Source organism: Amblyomma americanum, chromosome 5 (genome assembly GCF_052857255.1).
Source record: "Amblyomma americanum isolate KBUSLIRL-KWMA chromosome 5, ASM5285725v1, whole genome shotgun sequence".
Classification (NCBI taxonomy): Eukaryota; Metazoa; Arthropoda; class Arachnida; order Ixodida; family Ixodidae; genus Amblyomma; species Amblyomma americanum.
This window is the reverse complement of record NC_135501.1, coordinates 66,232,107-66,255,198: the sequence shown is the minus strand read 5'-3', so window position 1 is coordinate 66,255,198 and position 23,092 is coordinate 66,232,107. Positions and strand designations below refer to the sequence as shown.

The following is a 23,092-nucleotide window of genomic DNA, read 5'->3' as shown; positions in this document are numbered from 1 at the left end:
TAAAAACTACTAACTCTGCATTGACGCTCCCCAGCACAGTGGAAAGAATCTCATCCGCATTTAGACAACAAGGAAAAGGACTGGCTTTTACTCGCGGACTACCAGACAACAACAGCTTGCACTTTTTAGACATTAATATCAAGTTTTCAAATGGGCGAGTGTGTTGGATGTATTCCTCCCGAGCAAAAAAGGAACTGCTTCCGTACATAGCAGCGCACTCAGACAGTAAAAAGGGCTATCGCTTCTCTTTGCCTCGAGTCTGCATTGCTTAAGTCCTGTGCTCACATGGCTGAAACTAGCTTCAACCATCAGATCGAAAGGCTTCAAATGGCTGGCTTCCCGTGTTCTGTCGTTTGCAGCGTAGCAGAGACCCTCCTTCAAAAAATGAAAGGCAAGAAGAAAAAATCCCTTGCTAAGCCGGGATCAAGAAGACCACAAGTGGTCCCCTATATACACCGAGTGGCCCACAGTTTGAAGAAGGTTGCTGGCCGGTTCGACGTTCCTGTCGTTTTCTCCGCGCCAAAAAAGCTGAGCTGGTTATGCTTGCGGATCGGCCAGAAGAAGAAAGCCCTGTGTGAAAAGAGGCACGGCAAGCAATTCGTATGCTGTGCTGTCTGAGTGGTTTATGAAATCTCACTGACATGTGGAAGGGTCTATATACGCCAGACGGGTCGCTGCATTAACGACAGGGCACGGGAGCATGAGAAAACGTTAGAAAGCGGAGGCGGGTCAAATTTGCTTCCCCATTGTAGAGACTGCAAGTGTGAGCCGGTGCTTAATGAAATAAGGATTCTGGGCAGGAGTCGCGATCAAGTGGCGCGTGAAATACTTGAGGCCTTTATGATAAAAAAGAAAGGAAGCACATGTGTCAGCTACGCCTCGGTATTCCTCCGTAGAAATGAAGTTTCCTTCCTAGACAGTTTTTGTTACGTCATGTTCTGTGCTACTTATCAGCCTAACATTTCTAGCGGCCGTCTGCTGTTTGTTTAGGTGGGTTAATTTTTTTGGTTTTATCTTTCTTTTTCTGACTGCTTTTGCTTCATATGTTTGACTGCTTTTACTACGATTGTTATCGGTTTTTACTTTTTATATTGTGTTTCTTTGTTTCTGACTGCTTTTGCTTCTCTTGTATGACTCTGCTGTTGCTGAGATTGTTTGACACTGCTTTTGCTAAGAGATGGCCCCTTTGTTTCGTTTTTTTTAATTCCTTTGATCAGAGATATCTGCTAGTCTAATCTGCAGTATATAGTCTGTTAACATGATGAAGCGGCTTATCATACCACGTGCTCGGTTCGAAGTGATAATGGGATAAGTATCATGCTTGAGCGGAACTGTTTAAATATGCCACCTTTCCATAGAATAAATAGTTGGTAGTGTGCGCATGTGGTGTGTCTTTCTTGTCTGTGTCCTGATTTGCGCAGCCGTTCATTTCATCATGCACCAACTCGCCCCTCAGGCCGTTATTCTGCAGCGTGATAGTCGCTCTTTTTTTATGGAACACTAACAACAGAACAGCAGCTTTAATAAAGAGGTTGGTTTTCGAAGCTTGAGATTTTTCATTCTGTTATATTAAGCATTGGTGCAATATTGATATTTGACTTCAAACCATGCTCAACCAAGTACCAGAAGGTTTACTGTTGCATGCAAACAAATCATCTAACCATGAGAACCCTTTCATGCCACGCTAATGGGTAATATGCATTACCTACTTAATCGAGCTGCACATTAATGATTACGCTATTTTGTTACAATGCATTTATTAAATGGTCCAACTAACCGTGTACCTGACCTTTTCCTGCTTTTCAGCTAGGCCACGTGGAAGCGCACAAAGTTGCACGTAACTACCATGTTTACACGCATAATTTGTACACCCCTAACTTATCACCTGAGTTTATAAAAAATGTTTACTCGCATATTTTACTCACCGTGCTGCACTAGACCGTCATCATGCATGCGGGTGAGCACAAGGCAGGCTTAGGAAAATCGGCACAGTGGCCGCGTGGCTGCAGAAGGTGAGTGAGCGGCAAGGGTACTGAGGAGCCATATATGGCTCTACCCAGTAGCATTCAGCTATTCCGCACATTTGCTCGGAAGGCTTTTTGAATACTCTGTGCACTCGGCGTCCATGGTGGCGTCGGGGGCCGCTGTTACAATCAGAGCGGCACCAGCGGCATCACCACTCGGAATGGCTGGCAGAGCTTCTGGGGAGGATCGGCAGCTTATGGTAGAGCCGATACCGCTCCTGGCAGTGTGTGTTTGGCTGATGCATGTGACTCGGCTGCCGGCTACACTTTTTTTGTTGGTGGCTCTGCCGGCTTGTGTATGGTCATTCGGTTGTTTTTTGTGATGGGCTATCATAACTATACGGCAAGTTTCAAGCTGCTTGCAATACAGTTTGCCAAGGAAAACTGGAACCGCACCACCACCAAGCTGTACAAAGTGAATGAGAGCCACATTCGTTACTGGCGAAAGCAGAAGTCTCAGCTGGAAAATGCAAACCTGTGAAGAGCATTTAGGGGACCTAACTAAGCAAGGTAAATTTCCTGCTGTTGCAGGGAACTCGTACAGTATGTTAGAGAACATCGGGCCTCCGGAATCACCGTGCCGTGCGAGATGCTTCAATTCCAGGCAAAAAAAATTGCACTCTGAAAAGGAGTCCATACTGCAACATTGAAGGCAAGCAGAGGGTGTGTGACACATTTCATGAAGCGGCATAATCCGTCTCTGAGACGAAGGACAACCCTCTGCCAGCATTTGCCCCTGGACTATGACGAGAAGGTGTTGTCATTTCACCGTTTCGCGACTGCGTTGTGCAAGACCAACTTCATCATGTCGCAGATTGGAAACGCAGACGAGACGTCACTGACACCTGACATGCCATCCAATACTACAGTCAGTAAGAAAGGCATCCAATCTGTTCAGGGTGAAAACAACCGGCTGCGAAAAACTAAGATGCATAGTGATGCTGACGGTAACTGCAGATGGGCGAAAACTGCCGCCCTTCATTTTTAAGCACAAAATGCTGCTGAAAGTCAAGGCGCAATGACGCATTCACATCCGTGTCCACGAAAAAGGATAGGTCAACGAAGCATTAATGCTCGACTGGCTGGAGACTGTATGGGGAAAACGCCCAGGCACTACGTTGCAGCTGCCATCCAAGTTTTCCTAGCAGCGACTTCGACTAGTTAGAGTAGGTTGTTTGTGCAATAAAGAGGTACATTTCGTGTGTGATAATTGATTTATTGATCTGCGGCCGCTTTAGCAAACGAAGTTACGAAACCAAACTTCCGGAATCCAGAACTACAGAATCATTGGCAAGGGCGCAAGCGAGGGCACCGTTTTAGCATTTTATTGTGCTTTGTGCATGCACCTTCATGCCATCCTGCAAGGGGGGGGGGGGGGGTGCGCAGACATGTATCTGGAGTGAACTTTTTTTTTCGGGGGGGGGGGGGGGGGGGGTGGCCAGTGCAGGGTGCGGGTTCGGGTGTTGACGGATATGCGACAATATACACTATAGTACCTATATTGAGAGTAATGACCTTTGTGGAGTTTTCTGAAGACGTGCTTGCAAAATCCCCGCGAAATTTGAGCAACCCCCTTTTCAAGCCCCAATTTCTGGATACAAAATATGCAAATTATGCGCGTTTATATGATATATACAGGAATTCCCACTCACTATAGCCTTTGTGTCATTTTTTAAACTTGCAAAGATGAAGCTTGCAAACAGGGTGTTTTTTCAATTGAGTGCAGCTCAATAACGCACAGAATTGTTCACAAATAACTACATTTGCTATTTCACCATGTTATTTTCTTATATATGCATTGAAGTCAATACATATGACACTTTCTGCTATATGACACTTTCTTCAGAGACAAACAGACATGCAAGAGTTACAAGTTCCACATGTAAACAAACCGCCTATCCGCAGTGAGCATTGCGGGCAGAAGCCGTATGAAAAGATTCACGTGCATATACTACAGGAAGTACATAATTACAAAACAGATTATTTCCATTTTAGCTAAAATGACTTCCGTGTGAACAGAGGAAGTATGCACGTACATTATGCAACCTTTGTTAAGAACATAGCATAAGCATCTGTTGTAAAAAAAAATTCGCAGTGGTTTAGCTCTGGTTAAACCTGGAGTGACGCTAGAGCTACATCTGGCTGAGTGGAACTCGCTCAGTCGAATTGCAAAGTCAGTCTTCCGCTGCTCCGTTACGCTGGGACGTGGATTCACTCTCTCTCTCATCCAATTCCCCCCCCACTCGGTTTCGCCGGCGTGCTGCGTCGCACCACGTGACCAACCACGTGACCAGCCACGGTGCCGCCACGGAGCTCAAGGGGTGTCACGCTGAAGGCTCGAAGTGCTAGCATAGTATAGCTATCACTACAAAAATAAATTTCTGTGAACAGCATGACGGAACACCAAGAACATCAATTGTCTTACAGACAATTTACTGTTCGGTTTTTCACTTTTTTAGTAATTTTGTAATGTATAAGTAGTACTGAATAACTGTATAACTATAAGCACTGTATAACTTCTATTTTCATTATTCTGCTTGGTCGTTGTATATGCCTACTCACCCCTGTATATAAACTGTGTGTCGCCGCGAAAATATGTACCGGAACGTTTGTTTCAACTTGTTATTACTACTGCTATCTTTGAATTCATATTAGCATTTTGATTAACAATATAGGAGGTCCCAGCACAGTTGCTGATTACGGGACCTCCTTCTGTATACATTTATCCAGGCTGTATTTCCTTCTGAATAAATAAACATGATTCTGAAATGGTCAGACGGCACTGAACAATATCTTTGCTTAGACTTGGGATCTTCACAGAGGGGCCTGCACAATAATACCGTGTTTACTCGCATAATAGGCGCACTCGCGTAATAGGCGCACCCCCAGTTTGGTCGCGATAAATCAGATTTTTTTATTTTCGCGCATAATAGGCGCACCCCGAACTTGGCGATGTGATCAATACCGTATTTATAGTGCAACACACAGCCGTCGAAAAAGAAAAAAAAGGGCGCATCAAAGGGCGACGAACAGTCCTTCCATCAAATACCGATACCCCCCGAACTGCCGAGCTGAAAATGCACGCTTTTTGCTACCTTCACTGTGGCAGCTCGGAAAGGAATGACACTCTCGGAGGCCACGTATAGGTACAAGGTCGGAGGCGAATCGACACAAGCGACAGTGCCATCGTCATCAATGGGCCGCTATCCAATCCAATCCAATCACCATCACGGAAAGAAGCCACCGCAAAGAAACAGCTCTTTCCGCCATTTTACAAGCGGCGTGCAGTTGGTGCGGTTGTGTTGTTCAAAATGAGGAAGTACGCGAGCTACACGGCTGCATTCAAACTAAAAGCTGTGCACTATGCACTTTAAAACGGAAACCGTGCTGCAAGCAGACATTTCAATGTCGGGGAAACCAGCATTTGCTACTGGCGAGATCAGCGGGAAAAAACTTCAGGCCACCAACAAGTCACGATGGGCCTTCCGCGGTGCAAAATCCGGAAAGTATCCTGAAGTGGAGCAGCAACTCGTTCAGCACATACAGGAACTGCGACAGGACTGTTGTGCTGTGTCCCTCGAAATAGTGCAGACCGAGGCGCGCAGAATTGCCCGAGCGCAGTGCATCGAGGCCAAGGATTTCAAGGTAAGCTCCGGATGGACAACGCGCTTCTTGCGATGCCATGGACTCGCCATGAGAAGGTGGACATCGTTGTGCCAGCGCTTGCCCTCGGCATACGACAAGGTAGTGGAGTCTCACCATTTTGTTATACGGCTCCGGCAGCAAAAGAACTTAATTTTATCACAGATTGGGAACGCAGACCAGACCTCGCTATGTTTCGGCATGCCGAGAAACACGACTGTGGAGGAGAAAGGTGCACGAAGTGTGCTTATTAGAACATCTGGCGCAAAAAAGGTAAGATGTACTGTAATGTTGGCAGTGACTGCCGACGGTCGCAAACTGCCGCCTTGCGTTATTTTTAAAAGTAAGACTCTTTCAAAAGGAAATTTCGGTGGACAAATCCAAGTCAGGGTCCTGAAGAAAGGCTGGATGAATGAAGAATTGATAGTAGATTGGATTAAATCTTTCCCTACCGTGCCCACAGAGCATCGTTAGCGGGCTAACGATGAATGCACGCGCCGATTTCGGACCGCTCTGCATTGCTTATGGGCACGTTGTGCCATCTGTCTTGTAGTCTAACAACTAGAGTTTCGTTTTCAACGAGCTCTCCTTTTTTACCACGAGGTGGCTATTTTTTGACACGCTCCGAAAACGGGGGAGCGTCTGTGGCGCAAGCGAGAATGGGCCTCTGCAAGCATGTCGCGCGGTCCAGAATGCCGCAAATCTCGCTACTCCACTTTGTCCGAGATTAATGTTATCGACGACACAAGTAGCAGTGAGTCTGAAGATCTGCTGCTGCATTTTCGTCAGAATTTAGTTCCGACAGCGACGACGATGCAAACCGGCCTGGAACATCGGCTCCTTCTCTCCGGTTAGTTTCGGTTTTCTTCGTGTGGCCCGTTTTGCGTCTCTGCATTTTCTCCGCATGTTTTATTTTTGTTGTCATTTATCTAATTCCCAGGGTGTCCACGTCATTTGGGCAAGATTCCTTGCCTCCTGCGCAGCAGAGAGTGACATTCTGACGCTCCGCAGCGGCCCCCGTCGACTGCTCCGTGCGATTGATGTTTTCTGCCTGTTTTTTACCGCGGAAGTGATTGGAAAGATATGCGAAAACACCAACAAATACGCCTGGTTGATGATCCTAGAAAAGCCAACCTACAGTAAAGTGGATGTGTCCTGGAAAGAGGTCACGCCAGCAGAGATGACGACGTTCAACGTTCATCGGTCTTCTCCTCTATGTGGGGATTGTTGAATTACCGCGGCTCCATCTTTATTGGAGCACATCAAGAATTTTTGCTGGAATGGTTCCACCACAGGTCATGCCTCGAAAGCGTTTCTGGGCTCTGTTGGGAATGCTGCACGTGTCCAACCATGATTTGAAAATCACATCAAAATTGGCCAGAGTTTCGTGGCTGTTGCAGCATAGCAATGAACGTTCAGCCAGTTTTTTTCAACCACATCACGAACTTTGTGTTGATGAAAGAATGGTCAAATCAAAAGGGCGCTCCGGAATTCGGCAGTACATTCGAGATAAGGTTGTCAAAAGGGGACACAAATTGTGGGTTCTCGCAGATCCACGAACGGGATACACCATACAACTCGTAGTTTACACAGGCGAGCGAGAAAAGCCAAGTGCCCATGGCTTAGCGTATGACGTAACCCGCCTGTGTGATCAATATTTGGACCAGGGCTACTGTATATATATGGATAATTTCTACGCTTCAACCAAACTATTTTGGAGCTTGCTTGAAACGACGACACTGGCTTGTGGCACAACCCGAAAAGACCGCCGCGGATTTCCAAAGGAACTAAAAGAAACCAGCTGGGAAAGAAAGGCGAAGCGAGGTGATGTGTGCTGGCTCTGGGACAAGGAAGTTCTCTACCTTCAGTGGAAAGATCGACGCATCGTCCACATGATGTCAACCGCGCACATGGCAAACAAGCATGTCCTCGCCAAAAGAAGGGAGAAAAAAGACAGGAAATGGCAGCAGATTTCAATAAAAAAACCGCAGCCTATTGATGCCTACAACGCGGGCATACTAGGTGTTGATAAATCTGACCAGCTGATTGCATCCTACAATGTTCTTCAAAAGTGCGTGCGGTGGTGGAAGACTATTTTTTCACTGCATAGACATTGCTTGTGTAAACAGTTTCATAATTTTTCAAGAACATAGGCGGATGCATCCCGAGATTGCAGAGCTTGGCAGAATTGTCCGCTATGATCAGCTAGCATTTAGAATTTAACTAGTGAAGCAGCTCCTCGACCTTGAAGATGTACCAAGAGTTCGGGCTCCACCCCCACCTCAAGGCATTCAGCACCAGCCAAAAAAAATGGAAACGCACAGAAACTGCAAGAAATGTTATAATGAGACCAAAATTCAGCAGAAAACGAGTGTTCTGCAAAACTTGCAATGTTCCTTTGTGCTTTACCACCAGGAACTGCTTTGCTGCATGGCATGCCCAACTGTAGAGCTTCGAGTTAATCTTATCTAACAAGAATAATTTTCCACTTAGAACCTAAATTTTTTTACTGATGGTGGCCAATAGAATGGCAACCATTTTGTATATTTTGAAAAATTAACATTTTTTTCTTTTCAGGTACAAGTGTATCTAACGAGCTTTGGTGAATTTTTTCAAAAATTTCATTTTTGGCAAAATAAATTTTCTGTTGCAACCCAGAACTCGCTAAAAATTATGTGTCTAAGAAGAACATTCATTCAGCTTTCTTTTAGTGTACTGTGCAGATTTTTAGGTCCCGTATCTTTTGCACAAAAAAAAACTGCTGAGACCCCTTAAGAATTATAGACCTCTTTGACTTAGAACGCTCTCGTAGAGTTCAGCATCAGTTTTAACCATCTGCCTTCGCTGTGCTGCAGTCCGAAAAACTGCCAAGGCAGCACGCTTTTTTTTTTTTGGCCCTCACGTTTCAGTGCATGCCGCTGTTTCACTCTGATTTAGCTGCAGCTCTTTCAAGATGGCTGAGTTAGCTTTGCGTGTTGCCATATTGAAGCGCATTACGGCTTCCGCAACTGGAGTTCCCACTGCAAACAGTGATTCATTTTTGTCTTTGGCTAATGCAGCGAGTTGGGCACGTTGGTATTCATATTTTTTAGAAAAGCAGCGCTAATAAGACGAGACGACAAAGACAGGTGCTGGGCACAAGGCTCCATATCAGGGATTGCAGTGCCTCGTTTGCATTCTGTGTCATATTTATAATTTTGACCATGCTGCAGTAGCATTCTGTCAGCCAAGCGCTGATATACTGGTAGCAGTGCCGATACACTCGGGGAGGTTGTACTTGTGTTTTGGTGGCAGGTCATTTTTTGCCTTGGTGACATTGTACTTTGACAAAGAGTTTTGACCATTTGGGCAGAGGCTGTGGTTGGGCCTGTCTTCTCTACAGGTAATGTGATTATAGGTCGCCATCACAACTAAGTGCATCCCGCCCAGATTTCCTCTGTGCTGTTCCGGGGCCCAACCATAAAAACTAGACAGCATGGTAATAGGGTTGCTAGTCAGTCTCCCCTTGCCACTGATGCATCTGTCTTCTGCTTCTGCACCAAGTTGTGCTTTTGCACATGGTTTATGCAATCCTCTTTGTGGACATCGATAAACCTCTACACTTTTGCTTCTTCAACAGCACTGTACGAGCAGCTGTTGCCATCACACAGCATTGTTGTGTACATGAGGCCATGGAGGAAGAGTGATCACTGAAAATGCACCAATGCTGCCTAAACTTCCATTTGACCAGCCTTACTTGCAGTGTTCTTCTGGCAGAGATGCCGAGCTTTCTAGCCTGCGTATTCCAGGCTGTCAGGACGTCACACACACTCGCAGCCCAAGCAAAAATTCGATCAAACTATATAGTCAACCATGTAACCTGAGAATAGCTGTATGGCTGTAGCTGCCCGTGCGTGGGAGGAATGACCCCTGGTGCACAAAGCGCCATCAAAACAAATGGCGATATTTTCTGGGCTGCTGAACTTTAGTTGTTCGTACAGCTCTTTGACTGCTGTGGCACACATAGACGAGTTCTTTTTGCAAGTTGCTGTTGCTCCTGGTTTCATCTTAGTTTTCAAATAATGTTGAAAAGTACCGTATTTGCTCGCTTAATAGGCACACTTTTTTCTCAGAAAAACCGGCTCGAAGTTTGGGGCGCGCCTATTACGGAGGGTAAAATTTCCGAAAATTTTTCAACTCGCATTCTCGCACTTTAAATTTGAACATATGTCAAGAAAATGGCTACTTCCACATCATTTACTAATTAATGCAGCATAAAAGTAAAACTGAAAGGTACCTTCTTTCATTGAAGAGGCAAGACCCGTTGACTGCAGACACACGTAAAATTTATTTACAGACATGCCACTGTCCTCTCCTTCCGCTATTCGGAGTCTCAGAGCACACTCTCATCACTGCTGAGTGGGGACTCGTTATCACTTTCTTTACACGAATGCCACAGAATGTGGTCTTCACTCGCATCCAGTGCGTTGGAGATCCCAGTCTTCTTGAAGCTCTTCCTGATGACGTCACCGGAGATCTCTTTCCAGGCTTCCACGATCCATCCGCACAACATTTCCGACACAACATTTCCACAGTCGGCCTCTTAATTTTGCCACCTGGAGTTAGTTGATGTGGTCCCCCAGCCATCCAGTTAGCGTACAGCCTTCGAACGTTGTCCTTGAAAGGCTTATTTAGGATACGTCCAAAGGCTGCAGTATCGACGTGAGGCCACCCGGAATCACGGCAATATCCATGCGCAGCTCCTCAACTTCTCTCGTACACCTTCCACGAGGTGCCCGCGAAAACTGTCCAAAACGCGCATGGCCGGATACAGCAGAGTGCCAGGCCGCCGGCCCCAGACCGTCTTATATCTTTCCCTACCATGGGGAAAATGACGTTTTTTAAAGAGGGACACGGGTCTTTGCGACCAAAAAATTGCGAAAAAATCAGTTTTTCAATTTTGGATTATTTGTGACCGTGAGGTCATCCTCTTTATGTGGGTGAAGTTTCAAAGCGGAGAAACCCATAGTTTTTCAGAAAAAGCCAAATGATGGGAGTATTCTGACCGAAAGTCTCGCGAAAGAACCTCAAAAATGTTCATTTTGCGCTGCGCACCATTTTCAAATGACGCACCGGAAAGCCGCCCTCTTGGTCTCGTTTGAAAGAGTGTCTCTTCCTCTTTCTCTCCATCAGAGCTGCACGCGCAGCGTCGCTTTGGTAGCCATGAAAAGAAGAAAAAGGAAAGATGGTATCTCGCTGTGCCATTGGTCATTGCCCGTCACGTGTCAAAACCGGCGCAGCTCATTGGCCTGCGCCATTTTGTTAGGGTCCGCGCTGCCGACGGACGCGACGCCATTTTGAAAAAGTCTCAGCCTGATTTCGGAAGCGAGCTATGTCTCCACCGTACCGAAAGTTCCGCAGTGCTCACAAGTTCGGTAAAAGGCGTAAAAAGCCTTCCAACAAGCATAAGGATGCAGTGGAAGGTCGTCCGTGCGCTCTCGAAGCAGGTGATCGAAGCGAGGCAGTTGATAGTGTCGCGACAGGCGTCTCCGCGGCCGATTCCAATGACACAGGTGGCCGCCAGCAACGAACGCGCGTCGACACGACGTTTATGAGTTCCCAAGAGTTGGAGCGACTACAAGAACGATCTGACGCCCGAATTTCAGAGTTCTCTTCTATATCTGCGACCGAGCGCAAGCTGCAGGCTCTTCGCACTGAGAGAGGCGACACAGGCCCGGCGGCGACGGCAGCGGCAACGTACACAATCGTCGATCTGTCAGCAATCAACCGGCTGCTCGAAAAAACCGCGTGCCGCCAGTGCGGTGGCGACGTGTCCATCCAGAAAAGCACTCGCGAATACGGTGTTGCTGTACAGTTGTGCTTGGAGTGTTCTGTTTGCGGCGATGTCGTGCGCGAGTGGAGTTCCCAGCGTTTACCTGGAAGCGCAAAGTGCAACCCCTTCCAGGTATATATTCTTGCTGCCCGGGCTGCGCTAACTACAGAGAACGGCCAAACAGCACTGAATGACTTTTTTTCAACCATGGGAATTTCCCACAGGGGTCTTCACAACAAGACCTACCAAGCACACCTCAAGTCTAAGTTGAAGCCTGCCGCGACGCTAGCTGCTGAAAGTGTGCTGACTGATTGTGCTTCCTCAGTGAAAGAACTATACACAGGGTTTGTAGCGGTCCTTGAAGCTCTTAAAAACCCTTGAGTTTTAAAACGCTATATTCAAGGCCTTGGAAACACTTTAATTTTTTTAGGTGCTAGGAAGTCCTTGAATTTTACGCTCGGCTAGGCTTAGCGGAACTGACAGAGCATCTGGCCACATTCATCAAGTCCTAATCCAAGTCAATCCAGTGTACTTGTTTCTTGACCATTTCCTCGTGGTTAGCGTGGTTCACGGGCTGTGGAGAAATATTCCCAAGTTTTTCCGCTATGCCAGGAAGGTGCAAGTTTCAGCGGTCCTGGCTGGACCATGATGCTTATAAGCAGTGGATGGCTCGGGATCCCTCGGACTATCATCGCGCGAAGTGTAGGGCGTGTTGTAAAGCATCTGACGTTTCCTTCATGGGCGAGTCGGCAATTAAAAGCCACATGAGAAGCGCAAAGCACATTGCAAACGTAAAAATGGAGCGCAAGGAAACTCGATTCGGAACTACGTGGCGGCTACCGTCAGTGAGCGACCGGAAAGCGTCATGCCTTCAGTGTCATCAGACTTGCGTCATGCGTGCGGTATGAACGAACTTGTGACCGATGCCGAGGTAGTGTGGACTTTGAAAGTGGCAGCTTCCCACTACTCCTACAATTCGTCTTCGCACACAGGGGAACTGTTCCAAAAGATGTTTCCCGACAGCGAAATCGCGAAATCCTTCTCCTGCGGTGAAAAGAAATGCGCGAACGTCCTTTGTCACGGCCTGCGGCCGTATTTGCTCTCATGTTTGCAGTGGGAAAAATAGCAGTGCGGCTCTTACGCTGTCCTGTTCGATGAGTCAATGAACAACTACCTTCAGCGGAAGCAGATGGATATCCACGTGCGGTACTGGGACGCCGTTTCTGAATGTGTAACTACCAAGTACTACACATCAGTCTTCATGGGACACCGTACGGCAGAAGACATCCAGGAAAAGCTTTTGAGTGCCTTGGATTGTTTGCCACTTTCAAAAATAGTTGACTTGTCTATGGATGGGCCCAATGTGAATTAGAAATGTTTCAAAAATTTGCAAAGTCAGCTTCAGAACAACTATCAAGTTCATTGCCATTGGGGACTTGTGGTCTTCACACTCTGCACAATGGGTACAGAGCAGGTGTTGTGGCCAGCAAGTGGTGCCTGGATACCCTCCTTTCAAGCCTAAGTGGCCTGTTTCACGATGCACCTGCACGGAGAGATGACTCTGCCTCTGTTACTGGCCAGACAACATACCCTCTCAACTTTGTCTCGCATCACTGGGTTGAAAATGTACCTGTTATTGGGCGCGCCATTCTTTTGTGGCCCGATGTGAACAAGTATGAGCAATGTACCAGAGTGAAACAAGTAAGTTTGCCTATGAGTATTGCATTCCAACGTGTGTGTGATGCCTGCGCTGATCTGCTGACACCAGCAAAGCATCAATTTGCTCTGGGAATTGCAATGACATTCAAGCTATTTTTGACTGAATACCAAGGTGACAAACCTCTGGTGTTCTTTTTAGCAAAGGACCTTGAAAGTGTTGTGAGAAAACTAATGACAAGGTTTGTAAAGTGCTCTGTGGTAGCAGCGTCTGCTGGAATCTTGAGCCTCTTGAAGATTGACATCGATGATCCAAAGAACCATGCTCCCCTTGATAAAGTAGACATTGGTCATGCAGCAGAGCAAGTTGTGAAAGCTGTCAAGATAAGTGCAAAGGATGTGTTTGCATTAAAGATGGAGTGCAAACAGTTTCTGATTAATGCAATGAAGAAGATATTGGATAAAAGCCTACTAAGATACCCTCTTGTTAGGGCCCTCTCTTCTTTAGATCCTGTGCGGATGTGTTCAAGGCCGGATGAGTGCCTTACAGGCTTCAGGAAAGTTTTGGGTGCCCTCATTGAAGCAAACCGGTTGAACGAGCACCAGCGAGATGCAGTTCTCGCCGAGTACACAGAGTTGCTCCAGGAAGAAAAGCACACCCTTGGATCATTTGAGAAGCATTCCAAAAGTTTGGATGTGTTTTTTTGCAATCTTATGAAGTTCCGTTCTTCATGCTCAAACCTCTGGGGTGTGGTCAAAGTTCTGCTTATTTTAAGTCATGGTCAAGCTACCGTAGAAAGGATTTAGCATTAATCGCCACATCTCTATTGAAAACATGAAGGAAATGTCTTACGTGTCGCAAAAAATTGTGTGCGATGCCATAGATAAGGCGGGAGGCATCCTTAAAGTTGCAATAACAAAGGAGCTGCGGACGTCTACTTCAGCCGCTTGGAACCGGTACCAAGCGTACCTGGAGGAGCAGAAGCAGCAAGAAGCTCAGCAGTTGAGGCAGTCAAAGAGAAGCCTTATTGAAAATGAATTTGAAGCCAACAGACACAAGAAAAAGAAACTAGAAAAAACTATCGTGGAATTGATGGCAGCTGCAGACAGTTACTCCGAAAAAGCTGAAGCAGCAAATGAAATCACATATATTGGGAAATCAAACAGTCTTTGAAAAACTGCGAAAGAAAAGGTGCAGGACCTTCAAGCAATTGATCGTGCAATTGCAGAAAAACTTCAAGCGCTTTCTTGATATGCTTAACGAGTGTGCGCTTCAAGGAAATGTGTGTGTGTTTACTGATGTCTTTTAAGGTGGTATATGCCTCTTTCCTTTTTCTTTTTCAATAAAATGAATGATTTTGTTGTTGAAGAATTTCTTTTTTGGTCCGAGCTGCTAAACACAACATTGTTTGAGGTCCTTGAAATTGCTATGCCAGGGCCTTGAAAGTCCTTGAAAACCCTTGAATTTTTTCATCTAAGACTGCTACGAACCCTGTATACAGAGAACTGAATTTCGGTAATCCCGGAAATATCGCAGTCTGTTTCGATGGAACGTGGATGACGAGAGGGCACCAGTCCCACATTGATGTGGGCTCTGTAATACAGCTTTTTTCAGGCTATGTGTTAGACTATGTAGTGCTATGCAACTACTGCCTTGGCTGCAAAAATGCACCCAAAGAGGAGGACCCCCAGAACGCATGGAAGGCACAGCATGTATGCCAAAAGAATACAGATTCAAAATCCAGGCAGATGGAGGTGGATGCAGCTCTGATGCTCTTCCAACGATAAGTGGAGCGGCACGGCCTGCGCTACACCACAATGCTCTGCGATGGAGATAGTAATGGCCACATATTATCATGTGACGTCGACCGACAAGCGCCCAAACCATGGCCTATGACCACAAGGCACCAACTCATGGTGCAAACAGAATGCTGCGATTGCAAGGGGACAGCAGCCACCGAAACACCATTACAACCTGCCCGACTACGTCAGCCAAGCATTGCTACCTGTGTACAAGCGCCTTGCACACAAAGACTTACTCAGCAGATGCCAGTGAAGACAAACGCAGAATGCAAATGTTAATGTTCTCTTCTCTGCCCCTCAGAAAGTTAGTAGTGTTTGTGCGAAGGTTGCTGCGCGCTCTAGCAGCGGTGTATGTGATAAACGAAAGCGGTGCTGCACTGTGAATCACAAGAACCGCTATGTCAGATGTTCAAAAGGAGTGGTGTATCACATTCCCTTTTCTTGTGGCCGGACCTATATCGGTCAAACGGGCCACTGCCTTAATGTGCGCTTGCAAGAGCATTTTTGTCATTGAATAAGTCGCCTTCATCTAATCTCGCTAAGCACTGTTCAAAATGCAGCGGCTGCAAGCCTTTGCTTGACCAAACTAAAATCTTGTTCCGACACCCTGATCAGCTAACCAGAGAGATTTCAGAGGCCTATCACATCCGTAAGAATCAGCACACGTGTGTTGCCGACCCTATGGTGGTTTTGCATGAAAGAGAGTTTTCTTATCTTGACGCACCTGTATGAGCACTTTTCCTGTCACGCCTGCACGATGGCTTTTGTTTTGTTTGTGATTGTTCTTCCTTTTGTGTGTTTCTCGAATAAACGCGCAGTTGCGAGTAAGCGCTTGTGTGGTTTGGTCTCCCTTGTCTGTTTTCCTAAGTGCGCTTTATATAATTTTTGAAAATGAGACACTACATTCAGTGGTTTGGTCCTTGATGCCTAAGACAAAGCATGCTTCACTGATATCTGTTGAAGCGGCTGTCGCTGAGGCAGTCATGTGGTTTAATTTTGGGACACAGGAGGCTGCGTCACGCATTCTGCAAGAGCTCCAAGTGGAACAAAACAACATAGCAAGCCAGAGGGCACAGGAGAAAGACTCTCGCCGAGCTATAGGCTCCGAGCGGAAGCGTGCAGCCTCAGCCTGCTTCATCTCTGCCGCAAAGTGACGTCACCAAAGAAAAACTGATGAACATTACTCGCCTGGGGCATTCTGATGCTAGACGCTACTTTTTTTGCACAACTGTGCATAAAAAAAGCATTGGAAGCATTGTAATTTGTTTTTTGAAATTTTCTCAGTTTGATTATTTTCGTCACATGGCAGTCTACTGACAAGCCTATCTCTGCTTCTGCTCATCATGTTTTGGTAACTTTTGTGTCGTTTAGTAGCTAAATAGGTGGTGATTGCAATAAGGGCTTCAGATGGTAGCTAGGTGTAAACACAAATTTGTTATTTGCTAAAATTAACGTTAAATAAAATTTCAGTTCTTCAACCACAACTTTGGATGACCACAACTTTTAAACTAGAAGAGCTAGAAACATGCTATTACCCTTGTTGCAATCCTTGATCCTTCTAGAATCTAGCAACATAAAGATTATGAGAATCTGTTCAGCAGCTTTCTCTAAAACCCTGTCAGAAGCTCTTCTCATAAAAAACTACCGTAAAAACCGGAATATAGGTCGAACTTTTTTTCAAAAAACCATCGCGAAAAGTTGACCCTCGACTTATATACCGGACATTGGCCGAAAAACTACGGAAGTCTTGCAACAATGGGCGGATGAAGTAAACAGCCGCCATCGACATAGCAGCAGCGCGGCGTGGCGTGGCGACATTGTAGCACCGTCATTTTGCGTTTGCATTGTTTCACATTTTGTTTAAAAATGAGCGGAAGCCGACGGCAATTCACCGTCGCCTTCAAGAAAAAGGCAATCGAGTACGCGAAAGCTAACGGCAACCTGGCGGCACAGCGCGAATTTGGAGTGTCGGAAAAATGCATTCGCTACTGGCGGAAGCAGAAGCAGCTTTTGGTTGCTTGCAGCAACCAAAAGAAAACTCCATTTCGTGGGCGGACTGCAGCGTATCCAGAACTGGAAAACTAGGTTGCGGATTTCGTCCGGGAGCTTCGTGCAAGATCGCTGCCTGTGACTGCTGAACCCATCCGTTTTAAAGCGGTAGAGATCGCGCGCGCCTCTGGACTGACGAGGGCGCAATTCAAGGGCTCGCCATCCTGGGTGCAGCGTTTCATGAAGAGGAAGGGCTTTGCACTACGGCGCCGTACTTCTGTGTGCCAGAAACTGCCCGAAGAATTCGAGGACAAGCTAATCGAGTTTCAGCGATATGCAATTGCGCTTCGGCAGCAACGCGACTACATGATAGGACAGATAGGAAACGCCGACGAAACGCCAGTGTGGTTCGATATGCCCTCAAGCCGGACTGTTTCCGAGAAAGGAGCCAAGCAAATCAAGCTTCTAACAACGGGCAACGAGCACTCACGGTTCACTGTGATGCTCGCATGTCAAGCTGATGGGAAGAAGCTGCCCCCTTTCATCATTCTAAAAAGAAAAACATTGCCGAAAGAGGAATTCCCACGCAACGTCATCATCTGGGTTAATGAAAACGGTTTTATGAACGAATCGATGCTGGAGTGGGTCCGGCTCGTCTGGAAGCGGCGACCTGGTGCTCTCTTTGAGCAAGCGAACATGCTCGTTCTGGACTCATTTCGAGGCCAGCTCACAGCCAACGTAAAGCGGGCCCTGTGCGACGGCAAGATGGACCTCGTGGTCATCCCTGGTGGACTGACATCTGTGCTGCAGCCACTAGACATTGTGCTAAATAAGCCGTTTAAAGATAGAGTGCGCGAACTCTATAATGAATGGATGCTGGGCGATAACCCGACTACCCCCACCGGCCGCCTGCGACGTCCACCGCTTGCGACTGTTTGTGGCTGGGTGTCGTCTGCGTGGAAGTCTCTCCCTGAAGAGATGGTGCGCAAGTCTTTCAGGAAATGCTGCATAAGCAACGCGCTGGACGGCACAGAGGACAATGCTCTATGGGACGTGGGCAGCGAGAAGCACTCGTCATCGCACTCTAGTTCGGACGACTCTGATTCGGAGTAGCGCTTGCGCACTTTGTGTCCTTCTGTGTACTGCACACCCGGCCAATTTTTAACAGCATCGCGTGACCATCGACCCGCGTGTTTGTCAGCACCTTATCACGGCACGGAGCGGCGAAATAGCGAAAGTAAGCGCATGTGTACACATGCGCGTATCTCGTTTGTTTCCCCGCTCAGCGCCGTTAATAAGGTGCTGGCAAGCAGGTGGGTCACTGGTCGCGCGATGCTGTTAAAAACTTAGCCAGGTGCACATGCGAGCAGCATTTAAATAAATACTGTCACCATTGTGCAACCGGCTGAGTCGCATTTGTTTCAAGGTAAGGGTGTCTTTCAGTACTTTTGCCATTGAAAAATATTTTTTTCACTTTTAGGATTGGTTAGTTGGGGGGTCGACCTATATTCCTGTCCGACCTATAGTCCGGTTTTTACGGTACATACAATAGAAAGAAAAAAATTGTAGAAACTAATTTCATATTTGAGATCAGCATGCTGAAATATATGTACCAACAAATTTTCATGGCAATAACTTCAATATTAAAAATTTTTTCACAAAGACCCATGTCCTCCCTTAAACAATTGTTTCACTGAAATGGTTTTTGAGATTGCAACTCCTTTGTTTGCATTTTTCTCAATTTTGACCTGCCTTCTATATTGAGTGATGATATTGAACAGTTCTGCTTGTCACATTTTAATGATTTCTTTTTTTAGTGTGCAAGGAACACACTCAAGCTATTACAGAAGGCCTCCAACTGCACAGACATTTTGTAAATTATGAAAGGGAAAGCTTGCACTCTTGAAGTTGAAACTTTTAACTTCCATAACTATGGCTGGAAGAAAGAAACAAAAGTAATTTTATTGTGTTCCTTAGATGTTTAGTAATGGATCCATAGAGACTATTTCCCTTCAGTAGATCTTTCAACAAGTTTCCTGGAAATATAGAACAACAAAGTACTAATTACTGAACAAGTTAATGTAGAAGGTAACCGACAGCATATTTGAAATGAACACAAAACTTCACAAGCCCTGAAAATTTTTAATTGATAGTTTGAGTACTAAAAAAAATTTTCTCAAGGCCCAGGTCTCCCCTTAAAGAGAGACACTGCTCTCTGGGAATAAAAATCTGCCAAAAAAACAATTATCAGCCTTTTTACTTTTTGGTTCCTGGCATCATTCTGCACCTATCAGCAAAATTTAATTTAAAATTGAAGCACATTTGTGCCTTAATATTTATTTAAAATGGCGTAGTTTCGCAAATTGCACCGCGCATAAACTAGGAATCGCATGGGTTCCACCTTGGTCTTGTTTGAAAGATCACACTTCTAGCTTCCTTTTTCTCTCGACGAGCCATTCTGTGCACGACATAGTGCAAAAACACACAAGCACAAAATTTTCTTAAACGCGCGGTATTATTGGTCAGCCAAAGCATGTGACCCAAATGGCAGCATCTAAGAGGTTTAGGCGGGTCTCGCTCAGTCATGAAAGCAGCACAGGCCGCCATTTTAAGAGAGCTCTCACAACTGATAGCAACTACGTCTGGCAGACCGAAGAAGTTTAACTCGGTGTATCGCTTCGGCTGAAAATGAAGGAAATCAAAGAATAAAGTCAGCAAACGTGCTTCGCTTCGGTTTGAACTCGCCGGCAAACAAGAAGCAAGTGCTGATGAGCAGCTGCCTGACAGTCGCGGAGAGCCAGACAATTCTTCACTGGACAATGCATGACCGGTCAGTGCATCCAACGTGTATGCGGACTCCTACCAAGTCTATTAAAAACTCTCACCGACAGCGACACGAGGGAAGTGGGTGCTAAGGAAAAGGCTACACCTGAGCAGCTCGCATCGATGGCAGCAACGACGCAAAAGACTAAGCCATTCACGGGGTTAAGCGTTGCGACAAATCAGTCACAGATGAACATAAGGCTGCATTTATTGCTATCAACATGCATGCAATAAACTTGCCTCTTGGTACTTTGTTCTGCCAGACTTGTCGAGGACATGTGGAGATCTTGAAAGGAGATTGCGAAGACGGTCTTGCAGTGAAGCTGATGCTGGTCGGCAAGTGCTGCGGCGATATCGCGACTGAACGTAGTTCACAACGGGTACAATGGTGAAAAGACATGCAACCCATTTGGGATCAACATTCTTGCGGGGTGTGTGATACAACAGCTAACAGACAGCCATGAATAACATCCTCACCACAATGGGACTGTCAAGCGAAGGCCTTAACCACAAAACATTTCAGTGGCATCTAAAAAAAAACGCTGCAGCCAGGTGCGACGCATGCAGCTAAGACTGCTATGGTTCAGTGCGCAGAAAAAGTTTCAATGTATTAAAATTTGTGTTTTAGACATAAAAACAACATCGCTGTGTGCTCTGACGGCACCTGGATGACACGGGGCCTTTCTTCGCACATAGTGCAGTGCAGGAGCTTTTCCCACGCAATGTCAACTACATCGTGTTCTCAAACTTTAGTCTGGGATGCGAAACTGGCAGTGGGGAAATTGGCCGTGGGTAGTGGCTCTGCTCCCTAGACACACTGCAACTGACCACTTGATTTTTCGAACCACGTTCACTCGCCGCCAATGCCCAAACCGCCATATAAAGTCTACAGTGAAACCTCATTAATTCAAACTACAGGAAAGAGTCAAAACTTTATCAAACAAAGCAAAATTCAAGCTTAAAGGGGTTGTGAAAAGAAAATGAAGCCGCCCAGTTGTAATTTTCATTGATTCAATAAATATTGTACATGCCGATTCCGAAATATTTCAGCGCAATATTGAGTCTGCATTTAATAAAGCCCGTTGGAAATCGTTGCCTTTTTGCGCTCGTGAAACGACCATGCGGCCCCGGCGGCTGACAGAAGTACTACCCAACTACGTCACATCAAGACGCTTAGAAACTTAAATATATCTTTCAGTTTCGTTTACCCTAAAATAATAGATTCGTATGAAAGTTAGAAAGCGAAAAAAAGTGTGACAATTATTTGCACACGGAACTTTACTCGGCAAAGAACAGCACGTGATCCTAGATCAGTCATTGACCAGGGATCAGTTTCGGTTTTGGTTACGCTTCTCCGTCCTCCGTGGGGTCTTTCGTTTACATGAACTCGATAGCGGGTGGTTCTGTCAGGGCATCGGGTTGAGCAAGGCCGGCCAAACTCGACGTCTCTCCGTTTACATGCGCTCAATACGAGTGAGTCAACTCTCGTGGCGCGCCCTGCGAGGTGCGTCTACACGAGTTGTCAACCGGCTCCCGCTTCTGTCCTCACCTGCAAAACAAATGTTTTCGGAAACCAAAGCGTGAATGATTGTGTATTTTGCGGAGGCGGTTGCTTGTCAACGCACCCTTCGGGTGGAGTGGAAGGGTCGAGTCCAGTCCGACACGACTCGCGGCGTTTTCACGATCCCAATAGCCGGTTTGTGACCAAACAACTCCATCCAACCCAGGCCTCCGGCTGCACACTACAGTAGCTCGCTGCTCTTTGTGTCGTGGCAGTTCCAGGCTGTGGTTTTCAGCGTGTTATCCGCGTTTCAGTGCACGCCATGCCAACTGTGTGCCTTGTGAGACAGTGCCGCACGACTTACCAGAATGGAAGCAATGTTAGATTTCACAAGTTGCCCGGAGACCCGCAGCGAAGAGCCCTGTGGCTTCGAGCCATTAACCGCGATATGGGCAGTCAGACCGGGTACGCGTGCTCCGAGCACTTTCTACCGGGCGACTACGAAACAAACCTGGATGTCCTTCGAAGCCTCGGTATGGATTTGAAGAATGCTTGCATCAAGCGAGACGCCGTACCGACGCAAAACCTCTCGCCCGGCGCACCGCCAAAAAAGCGGAGAAGGTCCGAGGTAAGTTCGCGAGACGAAAATGATGAACTTTATTACAGTTTATTGTCCTTTCTTTCGGGTTGCTAACAGCTTTTCCTTTTTTAGGAACTACCCGAACCGCAGGATGTGGAAGTAATTTTGACAGCCGAAGAGGCGCAAACTTCGCCTCAAATGGTTGACAGCTGCACACAGACCCCAAGAAACACCTTCACTGTTGCCTGCCAGACTGACGGCCGTGATGTGCGAACACGATGTAAGATTTTCCTTGCAGCAGTGGCGCATTCGTGTTCTACCCACATTCCACAAGAATAAATTGGGTCGCAATAATTTTTTCGCGGTTTAGGAAGAGGGAAGGAGCACTGTTTGATGCATTCATTGCTCACTGGTACCACTGAATGCTTGACAAATTCTGGAGGAGGCATTCGTGTTGTCAGTTCCAATCTGGGGAAGTGCTGGAATAATGTATAAAATTTTTTGGGCCTCCGAAGGAAGCCATCACGTATTTCACATGCAGGTAGTGATAGCATAACTGATACCAAGTTTGGCAGTCGCATGCCTATTAGTTGATAATGACGAATCCATAACTGTGCGATATTAACATTGTATAAACAAACAGCTCTTGGCATTGCATGAGTTTCATTTTCTTCATTAACTTTCAGATACACAGGTGAACCTCCACATTTCCGTGAGAAAGGATATCCACGAGCAGACAGATGCCGGGCAGACCACCAGCGCACACTGTGAAGCTTGCACCAATACAAGCACAGCTCCAGCCTCCACAACGCAACCTGTTTCTTCTCCTCTACCACCTCCTCCCTCCCAAACAGTCCCCTCACTACCAATTGATGGTCGAGCACCGTCTCCCATCTCATTCGCTCCACGACAGTCATCCAGCCCCATAGAATCCGAAGCCTCAGACTGTGAAGAGGAGCATAACACTCTGCAGAGCTCGGAGTTTTTCCCATCACTTAATGAGACCTTCTTGGGGTAATAATTATGTCTTAATACGTACCCCTTTAGCATGTGCACTGAATGCCGTTCCATTATGATGGCGTGACTAAAAATCAAATCAGTCATTTAATAGGTAGAAGAGCACATAAGGTTGTCCTCCCTTTTCTCGGGCAGGGGCAGGTATGAGTATCGTACTGTCTGCGCTCGCATAATTTCGTTGTGGTGGTGCACATGTCCTCTCTCCAGCTGGCCAACTTCGCACCCTATGAATATCCATGAAGCAG

At 46.4% G+C, this 23,092-nt stretch overlaps 1 protein-coding gene across 19 annotated transcripts in view; it reads right to left on the bottom strand.

The window, feature by feature from the left end:
- LOC144132515 (uncharacterized) overlaps nucleotides 1-23,092 on the bottom strand; it is a 71,429-nt gene that overhangs the window by 26,634 nt on the left and 21,703 nt on the right. For 8 of the 19 annotated variants that reach the window (XR_013314836.1, XR_013314838.1, XM_077664980.1 and 5 more), the window contains one exon: nucleotides 18,970-20,092. The exons of 3 other annotated variants lie outside the window; for them this stretch is intronic. Coding sequence is in view for 10 of the 16 variants with exons in the window: in XM_077664973.1 (XP_077521099.1) it covers nucleotides 19,929-20,092 (164 nt within the window). In the remaining 6 variants the exon portion in view is untranslated. 8 more of the 19 variants (XR_013314837.1, XM_077664977.1, XM_077664984.1 and 5 more) reach the window with 4 other exon arrangements.